Here is a 26202-nt window from a genome sequence, read left to right on the forward strand (position 1 = left end):
GTCAAGGTTTTCAGGGGGTTGATTTCTTCTGAGGCCTCTCTCCTTGACTTGCAGATGGCTGCCTTCTCCCTGTGTGCTCACATGGTCCTCCCTCTGTGCGTATCTGTGTCTTAATCTCCTCTTCTTATAAGGACACCAGTTATGTTGGATTAGGACCCACCCTAATGACCTCAATTTAACTTAACTACCTCTTTAAAGACCATATGTCCAAACAGGGTACCTCACATTTTGAGGTACTGCTGGTTAGGACTTCAACATATGATTTTTGGAGGGATACAATTCAGCGCATAACACAGCCCAAAAAGTCACTAGCGCCAAGTGTAAAGAAACCCTGCAAAACACTGGAGCTAGCTGGTAAATATTAGAGTAGGATGGTAAACATTTTAGTAAAATTAAAGGCTTTTTAAATTTCTCTAATGGCTGAGCTGAAATTCCTCCTTTGATGTGTTTTGAGGCCTCCTCCGTTGATGTTACTGTCTCTGTGTTCTCTCTTTAGACTGGAGCCCATTGGTGCAACTGCCAGTAAGGAATACTCTCTGGAGAAAAACTTGGAGAAAATGAAGTTAGACTGGGCTAACATGACGTTCAACTTCGTGAAGTACAGGGACACCGTGAGTCTCAGTCCAACTGTTCGGCCCCCTGAGAGCAGCCCATGTATTATGTAGTAAATTACAGAAGGGATTCGTTTCAGAACTGCAACAGAACTCAAAGAAGAAGGATCTCTAACTAATCTGTTTTAAAATTTTTTATTGAGATATAATTGACGTATAACATTGTGTAAGTTTACAGTGTACAGTGTGTTGATGTAATAGTTTTACGTATTGCGGTATGATTACCATCCTAGCTAACACCTCTATCACCTCACATAATTATCCTTCCTTTTTTGTGGTAGGATAATTAAGGTCTAGTCTCTTAGCAGCGTAGAAGTTTTTAATACAGTATTGTTGTCTATAATCACTATGCCCTTGCGTCAGATTGTTTCCTCCTGTCCGCCTTCCTGTGCCAGTCAGCCTTCTTCCCAGACACCATGGAGGGATGCATTTTCAAATGAGAAAGGCCTTTGGATTCAGAGCAACAAGATTTCTGTTGAAAAAGAGCTGAGCAAGCCTCCTGAGTTAGCATCTCCCTGGGAGGGCACCCCAGGTCTCTCAGAAGTATACCTGAGGTAGACAATACTTAGCACTTCTCCAGTGTTATTAAGTGCAGAAATCACCTGAGAATCTTTCTAAAGTGCAGGTTCTGAGTCAGCAGGTTTCAGCTGGGGCCTGAGGTTCTGCAGTTCCAACAAGCTCCCAGATAATACTGAAGCTGTGGTCTCTGGACCGTATTTTGAAGAGCAAAGCTGTAGACTTTCTTATCACTGGCGCTTGTAGAAAACTTGTAAGTTCACAGAGTGCCTGTGGAGGTGCATAAACCTGAAGAGTTTGCTCAGCCATCTCTGGGGTCTGGCTTGCTCTTGGGATGGGCCATGGGTAGGAGGACTTGCTGCTTGGGTGAGCTGTACATCGTGGAGGCAACAGGCAGAAACTCACATACTGCAGGCCGTCAGCTCTTAAACCAGTGCATTTCAACCCTGGTACACTTCTGGTCACTCAGTTCCAAAGTGTGTGTGTTTGGGGTAGGTGGCTGGAGTTCCCACACTACCTACCACGCAATTCTCTGACACCAGCTGGGTGCCTTCCAACTCCACTCAACTCTGACACTATCTACCTGGAGACAGCATCAGATCCCACAGGGTAAGGGCTCAGTCCTACAAGACTGCGAACCCCCTCACCCCCCTTCAGATGCCAGTCTCAAGCCCAGGGTATCACCTGTGCTTCTGACCGACCAGCTATAGATTGGAGGTCCCAACGACACCCTCCTTGGGTTCAATTAAGTTGTTAGAACTCAGAGAAACAGTTTACTTACTAGATCACTGGATTGTTATAAAAGGATATAGGACCCAGGAACAGCCAGATGGAATGCCTACGGGGAAGTGGTGTGGAGCTTCCATGCTCTCTCTGAGCATGCCACTCTCCCCAAATCTCTACATGTTCACCAACTCAGAAGCTCTCTGGACCCTCTCCTTTTTTTTTAATTTAATTTTTTTAACATCTTTATTGGAGTATAATTGCCTTACAATGGTGTGTTAGTTTCTGCTGTATAACAAAGTGAATCAGTTATACATATACATATGTTCCCATATCTCTTCCTCCTTTTGTGTTTTTATAGAGGCTTCATTACTTTGGCATAGTTGATTAAAACATTGGCCACTGGTGATTGAACTCAATCTCTATCCCTGTTCCCCTCCCAGAAGGTCAGGATGGTAGAACTAAAAGTTCCAACCCTCTAATCACAGGGTTGGCTCTCCTGGCAACCAGCCTCCAACCTTCGGTGTGGTCTAAAAACCCACCTCAATAACAAAACAAAAGATGCCTTTATTGCTCTCATCCCTTAGGAAATTCCAAGGGTTTTAGGAGCTGTGCCGGCAACAAAAACCAAAGATACGTTTCTTATTATAAATCACAATATCACTCTGGCCTGAGCATCCGTATTTTTAAGGCACCCCTGGTTTTTCTAAAGTGCAGTGTGGATTGAGAACTAAAACCCTAAAGGCTCCCATACTCCTCCCTCCCCCAGGGTGCATGTTATCCTTTTGTGACTTCTTTTCCTTTTTGTCTTGATGCCTTGATTTCTCTTGACTAAGAACTGTAGACAAGCCAGTGGGAGGGAGGAGAACTGGGGGCCTCTCCCAGCAAGACCAGGCAACCGTGTGTCCCAGCAACTTGCTGTTACAGAATCTGATTGGATTAGATACTGCTAGAGGCTGTGGGGCTGAGATGAGCAGTTAAGTCGGGGAACCTGATAACAGCTCAGTTACATCTGGCCACTCTTCAGAGTTTTTGACTGAAGTAGCTATAGACAAGGGTCAACAGTAAAATGGGAATCGAGGTACCAGTTCATTAATAGCTGGACACCTGTCAGTGCAGAGCTGCTGGTAAAAGGGGGATGAGAGAATATATCCTTGCTCCAAATTAACCACCCAGATGTAGGTTTGAAAGAAGTGAAAACAGGGCAAGAAAGACCAGACCTACCACAAAGGGACAGACCCTTATCAGCTTTCTTGCCACATGGCCCAGGAGGAAAAGTCCATCTACAGGGGCTAACCTTTAAGGCACAGTAACCCTAACTACCAGGAAAATATGGCCAAATAATTATTTAGTCAGAAGTTCCCAAACTTTCTTGGTTCACGGTGCTGTTGGTATCTGAGTACTTTTTAAATGGTTCCCTTCTCTAGTCCAAAAGAAATACATAACAGCTTTATTTATGAAGTAATTGGGTTCAAACAACTTAAGTATTTGTGTCCCATCAACTGAACAAAGGTCTGGGAAAAAGTGCGTATAAATTAAAAGAAAAACATTTGTATTTTGTTTTAAAATAACCACAGTTATTTGCTGTGAGTTTGCTGCAGTGCCCTGGGGCACACTGTTTGGGAGCCAAAGGTCTAGACCTAACCAGATTAGCAGTTGATTCTACCTGAGGGAGAGCCTGGAAAACAAGTGAACAGAAAAGCAGGAACACAGGGAAGGGGACAGAACTCCTCCTCTTCTCAACAGATGCTGGTTGCAGATCTAGGCTTGGACTGTATTTGATTTCTGCAAAGGAGGTAAAAAGGTCTTTAAGAATATTTTCCAGGAAGAAAATAGAAAATTCCACCTCCTACAAGACATAGTGTCCCACAAGTGTGGAGATCTGAGCTGTGAGGACTTTGAGGGTCAGCATAAAAATCTGTGGGGCAGAGGTCTTGCGATTTTGACGGGGTGCTCATTTTTATTCACAGGATACAAGCATCTTGTGTGCAGTTGATGACATTCAACTGCTACTTGATGATCACGTGATAAAGACCCAGACCATGTGTGGCTCTCCATTTGTCAAACCAATAGAAACAGAATGCCGGGTAAGAGGAAATGAGGTTGAATGTTTTGTGATGGCCTGTTAGCTCCAGGTTTCTTGGAGGAGCAAGAAGGTTTTTTTTTTTTTTTTTTTTTTCTGGCTGTGTGGCATGAGGGATCTCAGTTCCCCGACCAGGGATCCAACTCGTGCCCCCTGCAGTGGAAGAGCGGAGGCTTAACCACTGGACCACCAGGGAAGTCTCGGAAGAAGGTTTTTAAGTCCAATTAACAAAGAAACTCACTTTCTCTTGATGAGGAAAAAAAAACAACAAAAGACTGAAAGCAATAACCATCCAAGTAAGCCTTTATAACAGTCTGCCAGACTGAGCTTTTGCAACAGTCTGCTAAAAGAGAAGGTGAGATTATTTGAATGCACCAAACCAAAGTACATATGGAAAGTACCTTATGGGCTATAGTAATCTAGAATGTAAATTACACGAGGTTTGGCCTCCTTTGCTCTTTGTCTGTGGAAGTGGGATAGGCTAAGGACACCAACTTGAGCCAGACTGCCTGGGTTCAAATTCTGACTCTGCCCCTTATCAGTTGTGTGACCTTGGACAAGTTACTTGAATTAGTTGTATGTCAGTTTCTGCACCTGTGAAGTGAGCTTTGTAATAATATCTCCCTTATAAATCTGTTGGATTAAATTGGTTTCACATACATAAAGCACTCAGACTATCACTTGTCACAGAGTAAGCCTTATAAATATTACTGTTGTTGTTGTTATTATTATGATGATTATTCCACTAGGAGAAGAACTCTATGAGGGCAAGGACTCTTGTTTTTTTCTCAGTGCTGTATCCACTTTGCCTAGAAGAGTGACCAGGACATAGTGGGCACTCAATAAGTCTTTGTGGAACAAGTGAATGAGTGAATGCATCCGTTTGTCGGTGGGTCTACGATGCAGAGTGGCATGTTAGTGACTCAGATATGAAATGCTAAATTTGCAGAACTGGGAAGAAAAGCTGGTTCGCGTGCAGGAAATTTTGGATGCCTGGTTAAAATGCCAAGCCACCTGGCTATACCTGGAACCAATCTTCAGTTCAGAGGACATCATAGCCCAGATGCCAGAAGAGGGCAGGAAATTTGCCATCGTTGATAGTTACTGGAAATCACTCATGTCCCAAGCCGTGAGTTTTTTACTACCTAGCACATCTCACCATCAGGAATGTGGGATGCCGTACAGATGTTCCTCATTGTGCAATGCAGCCGTGTCCCTTGAAACCTATTAGTAAACTGGATTTTTGCAAATTCAGTATCTCTATAAATTTTTTCTAATTTCAAAAGTTATTTGTTATTAAAAATTCAAACATGGAAATAGGAAATATAAAAAGTAGAGGCCTTTTGAAATCCCAACTTCGTGGAGGTGACTATTAGCAGTTTGGATAATTTAGCTCTCATTCCTAACGAGGTATAAGATTTTATTTGTTACACGATAATGCAATAAAGCTTTTATAGATTGAGAATAATTTTAGAATTCAGGTAATTCTCTGTATTCAGTTACTCAGTTGTTTAACAAATGTTCAAGGGACCAGCGCAGACTAGTATAGAATGTCGTGGTCTGAATTCCACAATCCCAGAAGTTAAATATAATTGGCTTCGTCGGTTTCAGGTGCCCAACCCCAGCCCAGTCAACCATGGCCAGAGGAAGAGGGTCATGTTATATGAGCAGTCAACCTTGGGGGATTAGGAGGTGATTAGGGTAGGAGGGTCATTAGTTGATGGGCTGGTCGCACACTCATTACAATAACCAGTCTCAGGATCTGGGAACCCCATGATGATTATCACCTTTTTTTATGGAACCTAGGTGAAAGATACCAGGGTTCTGGTGGCAGCAGACCAACCACGGATGGCTGAGAGGCTTCAAGAAGCCAACCTTCTGTTGGAGGACATCCAGAAGGGGCTGAATGACTACTTGGAGAAGAAGAGACTATTTTTCCCCAGGTATTCAGCATCATTCTCTTGCTTGAAGTTGCGCTCTTGACCCATATATAGGTAGAGTTACATTTTTTCTTACTGAGAGTTAGCTTCTACTCATCTATTCCATATTCTTTCTAGGTTTTCCATTCCCCAAAAGACAGCTCTCGGGGGTAAGGTGTGTCTTCACGGTCACTATTTAGAGTGAGGTTGAATAGACACCAATGGAACCAGCATGGTCAAATACCCAATTAGAGGGGTATAGTACTCAAGAGCCTGGACTTTGGAGTTAAACAGACCTCAGTTTGAGTCCTTAGCCACACGTGGCTATCCAGTGCTTGAAATGTGGCTAGTGTAACTTAGAAAGCAATTTTTTTTTTTTTTTTTTTTTTTTTGCGCGGGCCTCTCACTGTTGTGGCCTCTCCCGTTGCGGAGCACAGGCTCCAGATGCACAGGCCCAGCGGCCATGGCTTACGGGCCCAGCTGCTCCACGGCATGTGGGATCTTCCCGGACCAGGGCACGAACCCACGTCCCCTGCATCGGCAGGTGGACTCTCAACCACCGCACCACCAGGGAAGCCCCCTCGCCTGGGAGTTTTAAAAATACAAATTCCCAGACCCAATCCCAGATCAGTTATATTACAATCTCTGGGAAGTGGAACCTTGGCATTGGAATTTTTTTTTTATAACCTCTGCAGATGATTCTAAAGTGCAGCCAAGGTTAAGAACCACTGCTCTATCCAGGTTTCTTTCACCTGGTAGCAACCCCTCTCTCCCAGCCATATAAAATCCACATATACCAGCTTTCTTCCTTTCTTTTGCTGAGTCAAAACCATCTCCACCTTCTATGCCCTAGATGAAAAATGGTGAAGAGGAGTGGGCCTTAGATAAGACTCTAGAAGTAGCTGGCATTCACGCGAGTGTCATCTACCTGTTGGGGAGTATCACCTTGTTGGAAAAAGAAGCTCTTAGAAGAGATTCCAGTAGCCATCTTCCTTTGCTTTGCAATAGGTTCTTCTTCCTATCAAATGATGAGCTGTTGGAGATCTTGTCAGAGACAAAGGACCCCCTCCGAGTTCAACCACACTTGAAGAAGTGCTTTGAAGGAATTGCCAAGCTGGAGTTTACAGACAGCATGGAGATTGTGGGCATGATCAGCTCAGAAAAAGAAATCGTTCCATTCAAACAGAAAATCTCCCCAGCTGAAGCCAAAGTAACTCCACTTACCCATTTTTGGTTCTTATCGTCATAACAGAGTGAAACAGAGAGAGGCAGATTGTATGTTGGTTAAACATTTGGACTCTGGTTCCAGATTGCCTGGGTGTGGAACACTTAGATTACACAACTTAATGACGGGTGACTTTGGGGAACTAATCTTTCTGAGTCTACTTGCTCATCTCTAAGATGGAGATTATACTGCAATTCACATGGCATCCTAAATTTGTGGAAGGATTTCAACCGAACTTGATGTGGAGGCAGCAGCAGGAATCAGATCCAACAACTAATGCTGTTTAAATCCCCGTGAGCAGAGCCCACTTTAAAGAGATCTGGTCAGATGGGGCAGGTGTTTTTAAAGGTGTTTAAAGGGCAGGTGTTTCAATAATATTTCATGGAATTAATGCCATTTAACTCAGATTTTTCATACATGTGCCCTTATCAAATGAGTAAAATGTAAGTTACTTCCACTCTTGCTGAATAGGACAGCACCCAGCGTAGAAATAGACAAGTACTCTTGCCTTGCCGTTTTTGCCACCCACACATTTAAGTTACAGCAACCAGGGATCATACCTTAAAACCAGACACCAGCTAGCTCACGAGCACCTGAGGTCAGCAGGTACAGTTGCCTGAGATTCTAACACTGAATAATATGCTGCACATTCAAATTACCTGTAGAGCTTTAAAAAAATCCAAATGCCCTGCTTGCATCCCATACCAATTAAATCAGAATGTCTGGGAGTGGGAGTCAGGCATCCATAATTTTTAAAGATCTCCAGATGATTCCAGTGCACAGCAAAGTTTGGGGACCACTGGAATAATGCAAGAATTAGAACTGTTCAATTAGAAATGAGCAACTTATTTTATGAACTTGTCAACTAAAAAAAAAAAGTACAACCTAAACGTTAAGAGGTGTGTTTTGTTCAGCGGACATTCTTAGGACTTCAAGCTGGAGAGGCAGCATCTCAAGTAACCCTGAGAAAACGGCTTGGAGGAGGCAAGGAGGGGAGATATATAGGAGTTTTGCAACAAAGGGCAGGTAGTCCGAACTTCAAAAGATTATTGTTAATTAAAGAAAACCAGATATCTCAAGTTAAGGAATTTAGTGCTTTTCTATGGATGGGAAAATGCAAAAGTCTAGGCTCACTGAAATCATTCCTTTGATATGCACGTCAGCTGTCTGGGGCCAGCATCCTGTGTTTTCTCATCCTGAGTTCCCTCAGGGCTCACCAGCTCACTTTGGGAGGTGGCGGCTGCAGTCACTGATGGCTGCAGCATCTTTTGATCACTGATATGGCAGAGGCAATATTTTATTTCTCAAACTGAAGTGTAAATGTGTCATTTGTCTCCTGAGAGAGACATAAATAACTTTATTTACAGTTGTCTTCCAGAAAATGATATGAAAGAAGTGCATGTTAAAAACTCCCTATTGCCCCTTTTTTGAGACATACACTTCTTAGAATACAGTAAATAAGTGTAAAACCAATAGTTAAAGAATACTGGCTTAAAGGTGTGCAAACCTTTGGCCTCCCTCCAGCTCTGTCCAGAGAGAAAGCTGGCTTCTGCCCATGGTCCCTCCCTCCAGGCTTGGCTAACAGTTACTGCCTCTCTGTCTGTCTCAACCCACAGGGCATGGTGGAAAGATGGCTCCAGCAGGTGGAACAGATGATGCTTGCCAGTATGAAGGAAGTTATTAGACTTGGGATTGAAGCATATGTCCAGGTAAATGAAAATTGGGGTACACATGCCAGGGTGTTGGTACACCAACAAGAACTTTGGGGACAAGGTTAAATGGAAGCCTGTCTTCTGCTAAAACCCACCCCTCTCCTGCTGAGTAACACCTGACCCCTCTGTGCCTCTTTCTCCTTTCCCTGTAAATCCTGGGGCAGTCTATGTATTTCTGAATATAGAATGTTCGCAGTTAGAAGCAGCAGACACTAGCATAGCCTGTGAGCCAGAACCCTTTGTTTGCTGTGGGGCAGTCCTTTCTGTGAAAATAATTGATGGCAAGCGGTTTATTTAGAGCCCCTCCCCAATTAAGCATCCCCTCCCCCAGGCTTTTTTAACATTACACATGCCCTGAAGGGCACAACTCATTAAGCTCCCAAAGCTTTAGGTGACCTGTGTAACAGAAGGCCTAAGGGAAAAGAACCGGTTGCAATTACTCTTTAGCCAGCTCCCAGCAAGGTTAATGTTGGCAGACTAGATATTTACTCTCCTCTACTTTAGGTGCTCCTCACTTTGGGGCCCCCACCCCTATTCCCAGGACTTTTTCCATCAAAAAAAGGGGTATTCAATTAACACCTTCCCACTAAGCACCAAGGACTGACCCTGCTGCCCCTCTCAGTAGTATTTGCCTTGTAAATGAAAGACCAGTCCTTTGTCCCATGACATATTACAAATCAAAAATTAAGTTAAAGAAAAACGGCTACCTGTATGAAGTTATTTCATGCAATTGCATCTGTAGCCAGACACAGCAAACTTTTTCTGTAAAGGACCAGATAGTAAATGTTTTCAGCTGTGCAGGCAATATACACCAGGCACAACTATTTATCCTTGCCTTTCTAATAGAAAAGCAGCCTTGGATGATGGATTCAGCAGGGGGCGTGGCTGTATTACAGTATAACTTTATTTACAAAAACAGATATGGCCATATTTGTCCCTCAGGCTATAATTTCCCTATCTATAGTTTAAAAAAAGTTAGGGCGGTCATGGCTAAGAAAATCGTGGGGCAGTACTGCAATGTTATGTAGCTATCAAAAGGAGTAGTTATATAAATACCTTCCGAACAACACCTTGATTATAACTATGTAAAATCCCTGGATGGGAGCATTAAAGGAAAAAAAAGAAAGGAGTTGTTGACTGAAAAAAAAATGCACGACATGAGAGTTGTGAGTTAAGTTTTATTTGGGGCAAAATGAGGACTATAGACTGGGAGACAGCATTTCAGATATCTCTCAGAAAATGCTCCAAAGATGTAGGGGGGAAGGTCAGTGTATATGGGATTTTGGTGAAGGGGGAGTACATGCAATCATCACATATTTTTTGCAGAAGGTTGCTGCTGGTCTCGTGAAGGTCGCTGCTAGTCACGAGGAGCAGATGTCACCATGAAGGGTTTTAGTGCTTTCCTAGATACGAGGAGATGCAAGAATTGGGCTCATAAAATGGTTTCCTGAAAATATCTAATTATCTGAAGACCTGTTCTGCCAGTTTTTCCCAGAGCACAGAGTGCCTCATTCCTGATCTCCACCCTGAACTCCTTGCAGGGGGTGTTGAAGGTCAGCAGCTGCAGCAGGTCATAACTTAATCCTTGTAGAGGTAGCTGGCAAGTGACAACTTATAGGCGACAGAGTTAATGAAATTGTTGGTGATGATCCTTTTCTTTTTCATAAAATTCAGGGAGGAAGACATAACTCCGTAATCCCAGAAACGTCAAGCCTTGTAGCCTCGGAGGTTGGGGATGAATTTTGTTTTTGTTGAGGGGGTAAGATGGTGGTAGATGTTTTTAGGAAGTCAGTTTAACTCACATAAGATGAACTGACCCTACAATGTGCCCTACTGCACTTTCCCAGGTCCCTCGTAATCACTGGGTCTTGCAGTGGCCTGGCCAGGTGGTTATCTGTGTCTCCTCCATCTTTTGGACCCAGGAGGTTTCCCAAGCCCTGGTTGAAAAGACCCTACCGGTAAGTGAGCCTGTCATGAAGCTTGTAGAGGAGATTTGAGCTTGATTATGATTTGAATGACATATAATTAGAGTAGCCATTTTTCTAAACAAAAAAATAAACAGCCCCATGGTGTCACAGAAGGCAGGGTTCTCTTTGGGACAGAGATTTGGGAATTAGGGCTGTCCTGGAGTTCTGTAGTATAAGAACGCTCACATTTCTTCCCAGACGGAAATTCTAGGCTGCAGTATCCTGTTTCTTCAGCCTTTGCTTCCAATTGTCAACCCGGCAGAATTTCTACCAGCAGAGACTGCTCATCTTCTTCCTGGGCCAAGAAGCCACCTGGTCCTGTTTTCCTCTACTCTTCCTGCACCATATCCCTTCTTACCACCTCCAGTCCAACACTAACCCATCTCCAGCTTTTCCTTCAGCTTTCTCTTGAGACCAAGAATGCTCAGGTCCTGCTTGTCTTCAGATCCGGACACACGTATTTCCAGCTAACTCTGCCACCAATTTCTGTACTTGAGGGTTCAAGACCTGGATGGATTTGAGTTCAAATTCTGACACCTCCAACTGTTAGATATGTGACCATGGTCAAGCTACATAACCTGAACCTCAGTCTCCTTGTCTATAAAATGGAAGGAATTGTAGCACCACACCTTACTACTGTGAAGGGTTAAATGAGATGCTAGTAAATTATTCAGTACTTAGATCCTAGCCTATAAACCCCACAGGGCAGGGGGCATGTCTCCTTGCCTCACTATTATATCTCAGAGGGTTATTGCAGTGTCAAGCACATAGTAGTTGCTCAATAAATATTTTTTGACTGACTACATGGTAACTCCATTCCCAACATTTTTACCATGGTATAGTTTCCCATGATTATCTCATCAGAATTCCTGTTATTCCCCCTATATACAATATGATTGCCTGTGGCTAGAATATATTTTAATTTACTATATTTTGCTTTATACATTAAAATTAGAACATTAGTATTTGACCAAGTTTCACTTTTTACAGATATCTTGTTGATAATTCCTAAAAGATGTGTTGCACTTTACACGTGCAAACTGCTTTCATGTACATCATTTCAAACCTCAGAAACACTAAAAAATTCTGACTTTTGTGACTGTATCTCTGTGCCCCAGTTTTCCTACCTGTAAAAGAGGAGAGTGCTTCCCATCACACACTCAAGCCCTGGAGTACAATGAATGCTGAATGATGTGCCTTGGCATCCTAAAGGTGTTGGTACAGAATTGCTATCCATCCATCCATCTACCCGTTGTTCATTTAACAAATATTTGTTTGACGTTGCAACTGGGACTTTGCTGCTAGGCAAAGGGAATTAGAGGTGAATGAGACAGTCATGGTCCCTGTCCTCACGGATTTACAGTCTAGTGGGGGGAGATAAAAAGGCTCTTTTATAGAACTATGATACTGAAAGTACAGGGATCCAGAAAGCATGGGAAGGAAGGAGAAAAGAGAGGGGAAGATTTCCCAGAAAAACAGTGTCTAAGAGGAGACATAAAATATGAATAGGGACAAGAGAAAGCACTCCCGAGAGAAAGAGAGAGAGAGAGAGAGGAGAGAGAGGAGAGAGAGACCAGAATGTGCAAAAGTCTGACAATGAAAAGTACGGTGCATTCCAGCAACTGAAGGCAGTTTGGTGCAGAATTGCTGTGGAATGCACGTGGTTAAGAGAGATGCAGGGGGCAGTTCCATCACCAGCGGCTTTACAGACACGCCGAGGGTGATGGGGGCACATCAAAAAGGCTTTTTTTTTGCTATGTACTACGGATATTATAATTAATAACAACCACCACTATTTACTGGGTGCTTTATTCACACCAGACATTGTGCCAAGTGCTTTACATACACTATCTTATTTAATCCTCAAAACCACTTGAAGAATAGCTATAATTATTGGGATTTGACAGATCAGGAGACTGAGACTCAGAGGGTTAAAATCATTTGCCAAAGAAGACCATAACAGGAAAGTGGGGAAAATGAGGTGAGCCTAGGGTGGTCTCACTTATTTTTAATTCTTTTTTTTTTTTTTCAGTTTTTATTTATTTATTTATTTATTTTTGGCTGTGTTGGGTCTTTGTTGCTGCGTGTGGGCTTTCTCTAGTTGCGGTGAGCAGAGGCTACTCTTCGTTGGAGTGCGGGGACTTTTGTGGTGGCTTCTCTTATTGCGGAGCACGGGCTCTAGGCACATGGGCTCAGTAGTTGTGGCTCGTAGGCTCTAGAGCGCAGGCTCAGTAGCTGTGGCGCACAGGCTTAGTTGCTCTGTGGCATGTGGGATCTTCCCAGACCAGGGCTCAAACCTGTGTACCCTACGTTGGCAGGCGGATTCTTAACCACTGCATCACCAGGGAAGTCCCATTTTTAATTCATTTTTATTGTTTAACTCTTTATTTTGAAATAATGTCAGACCTGCAAATAACATTGCAAAAATAATACAAAGAATTCCCATACACTCTTCATCCAGATTCCCCACATATTAACATCTTACATAACCACAGTACAATTATCCAAATCAGGAAATCAACATTGATACAATATTATTATCTATTCTATAAACCTTTTATACTCATCCTGGTTCAGGATCCAATCCAGGATTGCATGTTTACATGCATTTAGTTTTCATATCTCCTTTGTCTATTTTAATCTGAGTTTCAGGTATTTTGTTAATTCTGGTTTACTACCTAATTTATATATAGTAAAATTCACCCTTTTTAGTGTGCATTTCTTTCTTTTTTTGCGGTACGCGGGCCTCTCACTCTTGTGGCCTCTCCCGTTGCGGAGCACAGGCTCCGGACGCGCAGGCTCAGCGGCCATGGCTCATGGGCCCAGCCGCTCCGCGGCATGTGGGATCTTCCCAGACCGGGGCACAAACCCGTGTCCCTTGCATCGGCAGGTGGACTCTCAACCACTGCGCCACCAGGGAAGCCGTTTAGTGTGCATCTCTGAATTTTGACAAGCACATACAGTCATGTAACCACCATCACAGTCAAGACATAGTTCCAAACACCCTAAAATTTTCCTCATACCCTTTGTAGTCAACCCTTTCCCCTGTTCTCAGCCTCTGACAACTACCATTTTGTTTTCTGTCCCTATAGTTTTGTCTTTTCCACAATATTATAAAATAGAATCATATAGTATCTAGGCTTTCAAATCTGAATTCTTTCAGTTAGCGTAATGCATTTGAAATTTGTCTCAATGTTAATGACTAGGGGTGAGGGAAAGGGAGCTTGAGGGATGACATCCAGGAGTCTGGTTTGGACCATGGGGTTGTGGATGGTGTCATTCCAGAAAAGAGATTACCAGAAGAGAATCCAGTTTAACCCATTGTTCCATCTTACTCCCCTGCTAGGATTTTCTGAAAAAGAGCAATGATCAGATTGCACAGATTGTCCAGCTGGTGCGAGGAAAACTGAGCAGTGGGGCTCGACTCACCCTTGGGGCCCTCACAGTCATTGATGTCCACGGTAAGCAAGGAGGTTTCCCTTGCATTACTGACTGTCCAGTAAGAGCTGCCAGGCTTGCCTCTCTCCCTTCTGGATGGAATGACTCAGGTCCCTTTTCTCATTAGGAAGAAGCTTCTCCAACTGAAAGTAAGTGAGGGGGTAAGGAGAGGAGTCAGTGCTTCTGTGTATCTCCATCTTATGTTTTCCCCTCCCATCCCCAACGTTTCTGAGACTTACCAACTCGGATCGATTTCCCTGTACTGATCTTAATGAACATTTTTGAATACTTACTTGGTGCCAAGCTTTGTGCTAAGTGCTTGACATACATTGTCTTGTTTTTATACACATTTCACAGATTAAGAGCCTGAGGTTTATAGAGGCAAATAACTTGCTGAGAGGCACACAGCTAGTAAATAGCAGAGATGCTTTTGTAATTTGAACTTATGTCTGATTCCAAACCCAGAGACTGGAAATGGGCAGTGATGCAGGGAGGGAATGGGTAAGAGAGGATGCCTTCCAGCTCTTCCTAGAAAAGAGAGAGAGAGAGAGAAGGAGAGAAGGAGGAAAGGAGGAAGAAGAACCAGGGTTTTTATGTAGAGCAAACAACCCCCACACCGTCACGCCCTCATCACCAAGGAAACTAGGGCTGGACCAAACTTGTTGCCTGGGAACAGTGTCTCTTTTGCTTACATACCCAACTTCCTACTGGCAGTTCATGCATCTCACTCTCTGTGAGGCTGATGCTCATTTCTTTTTTGGCCACACGGCTTGTGGGACCTCAGTTCCCTGACCAGGGATTGAACCTGGGCCACGGGAGTGAAAGCCTGGAATCCTAACCGCTAGGCCACCAGGGAACTCCCTGATGCTCATTTCAATCCCTGATGCTCATTTCAATCTGATTTCATTTGGATAGACTAGCATAAAATCCGGAGGAGACAAGGCAGAAGGTGATCTTCATCTGGCTACATATTTAACTGGTAGGAGTAACAAGTACAAGCATGGTTACTGCCCAGGATACCTCAGAGTGGTTGGGTTTACACACACACACACACACACACACACACACACACACACATTCATGCACAAACACATGAACATGCACTGCATAGGGAAGGTATCCACAACGAAGTGCCTTGAGATTCACCTTCCTGGATCTCTCACACATACCCTGCTCCTGCCACCACTCTCTGGGTTCTCCCAGGAATCTGGTGTGGAATTAAATTCCTTGGGGTGAGTGGAAGAGCTGTTGGTGTAATCTTCTGCAAGGACTCTTCTCTGTAGGGTTTTGGATTTTACTGTAATAAAGATTTCTCTCACAGAGAGGCAGTAGACTTACAGAAGTGTCCCTTTGCAAAGTTATATTTCTGAAATCCTGATTTCAAGCTGCTCTACTAGTTCTAAGATCACAATAGCACTTGCCCTGTGAGTTACCTAAAAAATAATGAATGATTCTCATAAACTTACGTCCATTCATCAACTTCAGGGCTCCCATCACTGTGAGAAAAGTAAATTAGGCTCACAATCCCATGACAGAAAGGAGAAAACCTAGAAATGTATCTCCTAGTTAGTTTCTCAGACATCCCCCTTCATGGAAAGAATACATCTAACAAGGATTCATGGGACCCCTGCCCTTGCTAACTGTATCAGGCAAGGCAGATCGTGTTCTCTTAAGAGGCCTGGAACAGGGCCAAAAGGGTCACACTGGGGATAAGATAGCATTTGGGGCAACTAAATATTGCAAACCCCTCTGGTTCAACCTCCCAAGAGTTTGGGAATGATAACAGTAGCTAATACTATAAATTTATATAATACATAAATACAGATGTTGCTTGAAGTTTGGGGATGGGCGAGGAGGATAGTTGAGCCTAAAATTGTCGAGATAGTGAGGGGTGGCCTTGATGACATCCTCAGTCAGACCCTTCTGAGGAATCCATGAAGACGGGAGGATGCTGATGGCTCTGCAAGTGTGTGTTTCCACGTCTGTGTCCCCACAGCTCGTGATGTGGTCGCCAAGTTATCTGAAGACAGTGTCTGTGACCTGAATGATTTCCAGTGGATCTCCCAACTGCGCTACTACTGGGATGCCAAGGATGTACAGGTGAAGATGATCACTACAGAAGCCTTATACGGCTATGAGTACCTGGGAAACTCCTCCCGACTGGTGATTACGCCCCTCACTGACCGCTGCTACAGGTAAACTCTGAAGGGTGAATAGAGAATTCCAAAAGGAAAACCTGGGGAAGAAGGTTAGAGCATCTTGAGTTTGTTACCTTCACCGTCTATATTTTAGTTTCTCAGATTTTAGAATTTTTCCCTTCATCACCATGGTCCCACAGATGGGCATGGAAACTGGGCCTTAGGCCAGAAATGAGAACCCAGTAGGAGTCCTAATCTAATGCAAATTAATGTGTTCAAACCAACAATTAGCACGTTGTTGTCTCTCCTTGAAAATGGCACAGTGCTTAAGTAGAAAGGTCTCCAGTGGCAGGGATCAAGATGGTGCCTGGAGATCCCATGACCAGAGATAAAAAAGGGGCCAGGTAAAGGACCCAAGCAAGGAGTCTCGGAGCTCTGCCACCCAGTGTGATGAAGAGGTATGGCCATTCTGTGCTCAGCAGAGTGCTTTGCCACTTTGCTTGGAATTTATAACTTTAGAAATCTGGACTTTGTGAACTTGTCAGTTTTGTGATGTTTAGATTTTTCTTTGATTTTATACATTCCTTAGAGTAGAACTTTTTTAATTATAAAAATAGTAGTTGAGTATTTTTTAAATTTCAGAGTCCTCAGTCACGTGTTTTCTATGTTCTATGATTTCTGTTCTTCATTCATTTATCTATTCCACTCATTGTTCAACAACCATTTCTTGAACTTTCCTGTGCATGATGTATGACCTCCAGGAACCCTCAACTTAATGGGGTGGGGGAGAGACACACCCTCAGGTGATAACAAGAAAGTGTGTTAACTGAAATTATAGAGGCTCATACAAGGGGCTGTGGAACCACAGTTCACACATCATTCATTTCTAGCATTTATCTTGTGCCTGCCATATGGAACTGAATCAAATATGGGTCCTGAACTCAAGAGTTCATAACCTAGTGGGAGAAATGTATTTATTTTCCATCATCCCATTGGCATTGATGATCTTTGGAATGTGGAGTTTATGAGGATTTTTTACTTTTCTTTGATTCATTTAGTAAGTATATATTCATTTATCCATTCAATCCTTCATTCAAACAAATGCTTATAGGTGTCACCCATGTACCAGGCGCCGAGGTTACAACACTGAGTAAAATAGAACTTTTTACAATGATGATGTATTGCTCATATAATCAGGGAAAAATATTTAATTACTTGTCTGAGTCAAAACAAAATAAACCAAAAGCAAATTTCTTTCCTGTGCCTTAGGACTTGGCACTGAGTTCACATTCTCTTCTCCTTAGGACACTGATGGGGGCTTTGAAGCTGAACCTTGGAGGAGCCCCAGAGGGTCCAGCTGGGACAGGCAAGACAGAAACCACCAAAGATCTAGCCAGAGCTTTGGCCAAGCAGGTAGGGAAATGCTGTCCATCCGCACACTCTTTTTCCCAACCCTCTGTGGACCCCTGTCCAGGGGAATTGGCATGAAGTTCAAGATGGCTCAGAGTAACAGGCAGAGTGGGGCTCCACCTCCTTCAGTGAAACAGGAAGAGGGGAGCCCCACCTCTGTTTCATGGTGCAGGGTGGTTCAGGTGGGAGGAAACCCATCCTGAATGGTGCCCACATCCTCCCTCTCTCTAGTGTGTGGTCTTCAACTGCTCAGATGGTCTAGATTACAAAGCCATGGGGAAGTTCTTCAAAGGGCTGGCCCAGGCTGGAGCGTGGGCCTGCTTTGATGAGTTCAACAGGATTGAGGTAACTCTGCTACTGGGCTACTGAATGGAGGGTTTGGACATGCAGGGACTTTTTTCTGGGCTCTCAGTTCCTCAGTGACAGGGACTTGTGTCTCCTCTAAGGCCCTTTGCACAGAGTAAGTACTCAATGAACCAAACAAAAACAGCCCCAAGGAGACAAAATGCATATTTTATACACATAAACATTCTCACCAAATTGATTCCCTCACTCGCTCATTCAGAAATTTATTGAGCAGCTGCTCTATGTCAGATACTCTGCATGTGTTCATGATACAAAGATGAGCAAAAAATGGTTTTGCCCTCTAGACTGTTACAGTCTAGCAAAGGGACATAAAAATTAAACGATACAAATAGAATATGAGAGAAGTCTATAGCAGTGGTACAGAGGAGTCATCACAAAAGAGGGGGTGGTTAATTCTATTTGGGTAGGGAATCGAGATTAGGAAATGTAAACATGCAACTTGAACCGATAAACACATACTGTGGGTGAAGCATTATGCTAGGTGCTGGAACAAAGGTAAAACAAAGATAAGATCCTATGGAAACTACTTACACACACACACGTATGCTCATGTATGCATGCATATACACACCAATTTTCCTTTCCTTTACCAAAACCCTAAATCATGCTCCTAATTTTGAATGTGAAGGTCTTATTCTCAGGTGATGGGGTTCTTTCTTTGCTAAGTGAAGGGTACTTTGGCATAGTGGGGTTGGTGGCTGTCAGAAGCAGGAGCTCAAATCAACCAGCCATTCTCACTCCAGGTAGAAGTGCTCTCTGTGGTAGCTCAGCAGATCCTCAGCATTCAGCAAGCCATTATCCGGAAGCTAAAGACGTTCATCTTTGAAGGCACTGAGCTCTCTCTGAACCCAACCTGTGCTGTCTTCATCACCATGAACCCTGGGTATGCTGGCAGGGCTGAGCTGCCAGATAACCTCAAGGTAAATACTGAGTGCGTAACTACTGGGTGTACTTTATGGTATAGAAACCTTCGGAAGTACCCGAGGGTCTCACAGAGAAGCCAAATAATGGGACCAGTTGACATTTTTCAGCTGTGAGAAGTAAAGACGTTACTTGGCTTCAGAACTCCACCATCTCCCCAACTAGGTCTCATGAGATGGGAGGAAATATATACATAGTAACCAATGGCAAAGAGGCAACAATGATCACTGGAAGAAGTGTCACTATTTCTGTTGTCTACAGGGGTCAGACAGTTAATATAAATGAGAAAAGCCAGCTGGGCCTGGTAGGGACTCTGACAAATGCCCCATCTAGAGGCAGCAGCCCCTACTTAGCCCCAGCCTACTGTTGCCAAGCAGGAATTGTCAGATCTTCTCATTTTTCAGGAAAAGCCAGAAATTTGGATTTTTACATGAAATCTTATTTTTAGATCCTGTCTCAATGCAAAAAAAAAAAAAAAAAAATCACTGTAGGCCAAATAAAACAGATCTGCTTATAAGAGAGCATCAAAGTTCAACACAGAGAACGCTGGTAGACCGAGACTAGAGCACGTGGAGCTAAGCTGGTTAGGCCTAAGTGGTGTCCACACCAAAGCAGGCTGTTCCAACCAGCTAGAGAGATAACAAGAGAGCTTGTATGTCCCTGGTACCTACTGCTGAGCTGGCCTGAGCTACAGCTGTGACAATAAGCATTGGCCCTGCTGCTAGTGGGAGGAGGCAAGTGCCTCTGAAGGAGGAGAGAGAGAATTCCAACCAGGCCATCTTAAGGGGACAGGCACTAGATGACCTTAGCATGCTGCTCTCATGAAAGGAAAAAACACAAAGTGCAAGATGAATGGTTCTTCACCTGTGGGAAGAGCACCTAGCACCCCAACTGCATGAAAAGAGCAACCAGAGGGAAAATTCTAGGCCTGCTTCTTTATGGATTTCCCTTCAAGTTATTGCTCCATTCCCTTGCGTGAAAGACGTAAGAGAGACCTGGACAGAACCGACATTCGCTGACTTTAGTACATGATGCTCCAGCTGCTAGAAGCACATTCTGATTAGTTCCCTGGAATCTAATTCAGACACGCCACTCCTCCTCCTCCTTGGGAATGGAAAAGAAGTCAGAGAGATCCCTAAGGGTGACTCTTCCTCTCTAGGTCAGCATAGGCCAGGGACACCAAAGTAGAATTTGGACCCACATTTCTCATTTTAGAGTGCCCAGTTGATGTAACTCCCCCCTGCACCCCTCCCAGCCAACAACCACGTTAGATCTGCACAAACAACTTTCATGAGACAGTGTGGCATAGTAGAAGGTACCCAGGGTTGGTGTCAGGAAGCCTGGATTCTAGCCCTGGCTCTACCTCTAACGGCATGACTTGGGCAAGTCACTTCTCCTCTAAGATCTAAGATATTAGATCCAAGATATTAGAAACAATAGCTGATGTTTACTGAGCCCTCACTATGGGCCACACACCTTTTTAAGCACTTCACTTGCATAGGATCATTTGTTCTCATGAGAACTATGAAGAGGGCACAGTTGTTAGTACATTTTGAGATGAAAGACCTGAGGTCTGGAGGGGTTACATAACTTACCCACCGTTAGTAGCTAACAGAACAAGGACTCAAATCAAGATTTGTCTGACTTCAGGATTCTCCTGATACATAATTATCCTGCATCCCTGAATGACTTCTACTGTCTACACTGAACACCGGAAAGTTCCAATAGTTGAATGATGCTCATTTGGCATAGGAGGATGAGGTGTTGCTAGGATACCAGCACCTAAGGCCTTCCACACAACCACTGAGGGACCCACTGTGACACATGTACCTGGACAAGGCTAGTGGGGAGGTTCATGGAGCAGTGGATCTGTCCAGTAAAGACAGTCCTTCTGCACTGATTTGTCCTCCAGCCCTCCTTTCCTTGATTGTCACTGGGTGGTCTGAATGATCATGTTACTTCTCTTTGCCTCTGTAGATGTACCTTCCCCCATTTTCACCTTATGTGTTTAGGTTCTTTACATGAAGTCTTATTTTTAGAGGGCTGTTTCTTTTCCAGGCCTTGTTTCGGACAGTGGCCATGATGGTGCCAGATTATGCCCTCATTGGAGAAATCTCCCTCTACTCCATGGGGTTTCTAGACTCCAGAAGGTATGTTATATTGGCTTTCTAGTGCGTTCTAAAGAAAGAGTGACAGAGTGGCTTTTTGTGGGGTGGATTCAAGGTAAATTGTCCATTGGAAAAAAAAAGAGAGAAACTTGAGAAACTGCTTTTACTCACAAGTTGATCTGAAAGCACATAGCCCTGGTCTTGGTCCTGACCCCATCCCTGACTAGGAAATGGCTCAGATTACCAAGAAAGGGCCTCCACTCTATTTGTATACACCTGGACTTCTTCTAAGGAAGAATCGCTCATCTCTTCTCTACCCTTCACTCTAACACACACACACACACACACACACACGCACACACTCCTAAATGACTTAAGGCGAGACTGAAAAACATGAAGTTATTCCAAGATTGAAGAGGAAAAATTAATATAATTTAGAATTAACATTGTTATCAATATAATATTTATTTACTCAAATCAACTTGGTTATCTCTCATTCACGTATTACCCAGTTTTCTAAGACGGAGACATACACAAGCATCAGTGTCTTTATCACATGCACCCAGAGTTGTGAATATTTATTGTAAAATGCCTTTTATTGATCTATTTCAAATTTTACATTTGTCTTTTTACATTGTCTTGCCCATAATCAATTGATTTTTTGTTACTGCAGTTATCTCCACAAGGCCCACAGTGTCTTTGTGGCCTGGAGGTCCTTGCTGTTAATGCAAAGGGCTGCAGATATTCTCGACAGAATGTGCCATCCTTCCTAGGCTAAGAGGCTGCCTCAGTCATAAGAGGTTTATTTTTTCTATAGGAGACTTGGGTTACATTGATTTGCCTGTTCAATTCATTTATTTATTCAATTGGCAAACCACCTACCTTATGCCCAGCCCTGTGCTAGGTGCTGATGAGCAACACAGTCTTTGCTTTTAAAGTAAATCAGTCTTGTTAGAGAGGAGCCCTGCAAGGGGAATGTGCATAAGTACATTAGTTAGGGTAAACCTGACCTCCAAATTCCAATGGGTTAGCATAGCAAAAGTTTATTTTTCACTCCCTAGAAATCTAAAATGGGTGTTTGTGATCAGCGGAGTTCTTCCCCAGGGACCCAGGTTACTTATATCTCACAGCTACAACACACGAGCATAGAGGATCTTATGGAGGAGGTTTTTATGGACCAGCCCTCAAAGTGGCACACTTCCCTTTCATTCATATGCCACTGGCTAGGACTCAGTGATGCGGCCACCCGTAACTGTGTGGGAGGCTAGGAAATGTGGTTCCCCCCCGTGTGCCCAGGAAAAATAAAATATGGCAGTGCACATGAGCATACATGTATTGTGTGCTGAGTATATTAAATTTTGAATTGATTTTCTTGAATTAAAAAAGTAAAACATGGATATTGAAAAAAATTGTAATGTTACAGAAATGCAAAACTGAGTGTCCCCTTTGTGACCCTTAGTCCTACTCTTTAGGCATTAACATTGTTAATCGTTTGATGTAATCTTCCCAAGTGTGTGTGTGCGTGGCGTACACATTCATATATACAGATAAAAGTATAGACACATATAGCTTCTTGTACAGTATATGTTATACATACGTATGTGCTTGCTGTTTTTCATCCTGCCTTTGAAAGAAAGTCACAGTGCTTCCTTAGCTCATTATGGTAACTCTGCGAAGAGGCCTTCAAATGATATGGTTTCTCCATCAAGTTCGTGGGCAGGCCTGGCTTCTGCAGGGACAGGGCACAAGCATGTTGGGAATGTCTGCTGACCAGGACATGGTCCTCTCTAGAGGGTCTGCAGGCATGTCTTTGCTCTCCCAGTCTTGCCCAGAAGATTGTTGCAACCTACCGCCTGTGTTCAGAGCAGCTTTCCTCCCAGCATCACTATGACTATGGCATGCGTGCTGTCAAGTCTGTGCTCACTGCCGCTGGCAACCTGAAGCTGAAGTATCCAGAGGAGAATGAGAGTGTCCTGCTGCTCCGGGCCTTGCTTGACGTCAACCTGGCCAAGTTCTTGGCTCAAGATGTCCCTCTATTTCAGGTATGTAGTGGTTTGGGACCTTGGCTAAGCACTGAGACTCGACATCCAAAGACGAAAAATGTTTTCGGCACCTCTTCCATCTCCTGACACCCCCTCCATTCTCTAGCCAGCATACCTATTGCCAGATACCCTCCCCCAAATGTTAAATAATAATGGTAATAGCAATATCCCTAATTCCTGATTTTAATAAAAACAGTTTCACTGTTAGGATATATGCTGTTGAGTGTGAGTAATTGTTTATATCAAATGTAATTAGTTTTCTTTTGGAATTATTTTAATGCCTATCTTCCTAACTAGGCTGTAAGCTCTTTAAGACAGAAATCTTGACTGTCTTGTTCATTGCTAGTATAATGACTGAAAGACAGCACAGACTTATTAAATATTTGCTGACTTTTAAAATTCTGGGGAAGGAAAATCATGTTTAACAGATATTGTTAGAATTTGTAATTGTAGATAAGTTTCGGTACAGGAAAAATGAGGTTTGGAATTTTCCAAGGATTCCTGCTACCTGTAGATCTCATTTTAGAAAAATGTTGACGTTATGTATCTGATAATTCATCTTTTTCACATCTTGAATTTTTGTTAACAGGGAATTATATCAGATTTGTTTCCTGGAGTTGTTCTTCCAAAGCCAGACTACGAAGTTTTTATGGAAGTGCTGAATGAGAACATCAAAAAGATGAAACTCCAGCCAGTACCTTGGTTTATTGGAAAAATTATCCAGGTTGATTCCTTGTACCCATGTGGGAATGTACCTGTTTACTGTTTGCTGAGGTCAGGAATTAGAAAGAACTATGGTAGATTGGAACTGAACTGACAGCAATTGGAGATGCCTGATTAGAGATGAAGACACTCAACAACCTGTTGTGCCTTCAGTTTTCATTTCCAGGAGCTGACTTTTAAAATCCAATATTTTTCCTATGACCATCTTCCCTGGGGTTTCTTTTTCATCATTTGGGGATGAAACAGAACCTTTCAGGGCATTGGGCTTTGAATTAGTCAAAAACCAACTTTTTTGGTTCCCAGTGACAGATATCCAATTCAAACTGTCTTAGTCAACAAAAGGGAATTTACTCACTTACCTAACTTGGAAAGTACAGAAATATGTTGGTTTCAGGCATAGTGGGATACATGTTTTTAGATAATGTCATTAGGAATCTGCCTGTCCTCATTTCTGGATTCTGCCTCTCTCTGCATGAAAAATTCATTTTCAGTTGGGCCCCCAGTAGCCTCACACTTAGATTGTCCCATGTTCAAGCCCAGAAGGAAAAAGAGTATCGTTCTTGGAGTGTCCTCAGCAAAAGTCTCAGGATTAGCTTTGAATGGTGCTCATAAAGTCACGTGACCATCCCTGAACCAATTACAGATATAAGAAGTAGACTATAACCGCCCCACCTCTGCCAGAAGTGGAGGTGGAGTCAGAGCCACCCAAGTCATGTGGACTGGACCATGAAGTGGTGGTTCCTCAGGGAAAATCAGGGTGCTGTTACCAATAGGTGAAAGAACTGTTTCTACAGTCTTGACCCTGGAGAACCTTAGTGAAACTCCACACTAATTTCAGGGATCCTTCCCTAGGATCACTTTCTATGTAAAACTGACTTAAAGTCGTAAGTCGAATAAAATAAGCCCCAAATGCACTTTTTCTACAGAATCACAGGACAGAACTACAAGGGATCTTAAATTCCATCTGCTCCTGGCTCCTTAAGAACACTGGCATCCAGAGAGGGAACAGATTTGGACTCACATAAACCTAGTTTCAAATCTCACCCCCATCAGTTTTTTGCTGTGAGATTTTAGGCAAGTTCGTTCACCATTCTGAGCCCTAGTTTCTTCAACTGTAAAATGGAGGGAGTAAAACCTTCCCCACAGAGTAATTTTGAGACAAGAAGTACATAAAGTGCTAGATATAGTGCCTGATCACCATATCAAAATCAACCTCACCATCTCCACAAACATCAGAAATATCATCATTTCCCAAAATCATATTGTTATTTAGAATTAAAGGTCAAAGTAGGACCCAGGTCTCCAGATTCTGAGATCAGAATAAAAATTTTTAGGAATAAAAATTTTTTCCCAACTATTCATCAAATGTGCTACTCTTGACACAATTCATTTAACTTAATATTGAATCCCAATCTATTCGTTGGGATTTCATAGATGGACTTTTTTAAACTAGGCATGAGCTTTTATTTCCAATATTTTATAATAAAAAATTTAAACATGCAGAAAAATTGAAAGAATTTTACTGAGAATACCCATGTACCCACCACCTAGATTTTATAATTAACATTTTATAATACTTGCTTTATCATTTACCTATCCATCCATCCATCCATCCGTCAACTTATCTTACTTTTTTATATATTCCAAAGTAATTTACAGACCTACAGATGAACTTTTATATAGTTTAGAACCAATTTTCCAAAGCAAAATATATGGCGCTAACTTCCCTTTTGTATACTGATACCTTGATAATCCATTTAAAGTTCTGTGAGGGGGAAGGTGAGAGGCTATTGGATCATAAGTGCCTTTCTCTCTTTTTTCCTAACGCACAGTCAACTCCATTTATCTTTATTCAATCTGAAATGTCTTTGCAGTCTACTTGAATGTAAACCTTACTTGATGGTTGGGGATTTTGTTGTTTTGTCCTCTCTGTCTGTAGAACTTAGAACAGTATCTGGCACATAATAGGTGTTTAACAAATATTTGTCGGCTCACTTTTGTCAGTACCTGTACCACCCCCATTGTCCTAATTTACACCCTCTGTATAACTCACTTCCAAGGTGAAAAATAATGCAAACAATCCTTAAAATAAAAAGCTTCACATATTCCCTTTTGCTGAGAGACTCACAGTTTAAAAGGAGAGAGAAAACATTTCACATTAATATAAATGACCAAAGCATTTGCGTTTCAACTGTCATGGACTACTTGTCACAGACAAAACAATTAGAAAATTCAAAAAATGAGCTTCCACTTAGCTGTTGATTCTCAAGGGTAGGGGCTAAAATTACATGGAAGTTCAT

The 26202-nt window shown here is 42.8% G+C and overlaps 1 protein-coding gene across 4 annotated transcripts in view; it reads left to right on the forward strand.

Moving 5' to 3' along the window:
• DNAH3 (dynein axonemal heavy chain 3) overlaps positions 1 to 26202 on the forward strand; it is a 194028-nt gene that overhangs the window by 79001 nt on the left and 88825 nt on the right. For all 4 annotated transcript variants that reach the window (XM_082670865.1, XM_082670866.1, XM_082670867.1 and 1 more), the window contains 15 exons: positions 497 to 611; positions 3821 to 3937; positions 4883 to 5062; positions 5740 to 5876; positions 6861 to 7062; positions 8694 to 8786; positions 10637 to 10747; positions 14103 to 14217; positions 16191 to 16389; positions 17637 to 17745; positions 17974 to 18087; positions 18852 to 19028; positions 21088 to 21179; positions 22960 to 23179; positions 23769 to 23903. In XM_082670865.1, coding sequence (XP_082526991.1) covers positions 497 to 611; positions 3821 to 3937; positions 4883 to 5062; positions 5740 to 5876; positions 6861 to 7062; positions 8694 to 8786; positions 10637 to 10747; positions 14103 to 14217; positions 16191 to 16389; positions 17637 to 17745; positions 17974 to 18087; positions 18852 to 19028; positions 21088 to 21179; positions 22960 to 23179; positions 23769 to 23903 — 2116 coding nt within the window. The remainder of the gene's footprint in view (positions 1 to 496; positions 612 to 3820; positions 3938 to 4882; positions 5063 to 5739; positions 5877 to 6860; positions 7063 to 8693; positions 8787 to 10636; positions 10748 to 14102; positions 14218 to 16190; positions 16390 to 17636; positions 17746 to 17973; positions 18088 to 18851; positions 19029 to 21087; positions 21180 to 22959; positions 23180 to 23768; positions 23904 to 26202) is intronic.

The sequence above is a fragment of the Grampus griseus genome (genome assembly GCF_964374135.1).
Source record: "Grampus griseus genome assembly, chromosome: 14".
NCBI classification, from domain to species: domain Eukaryota; kingdom Metazoa; phylum Chordata; class Mammalia; order Artiodactyla; family Delphinidae; genus Grampus; species Grampus griseus.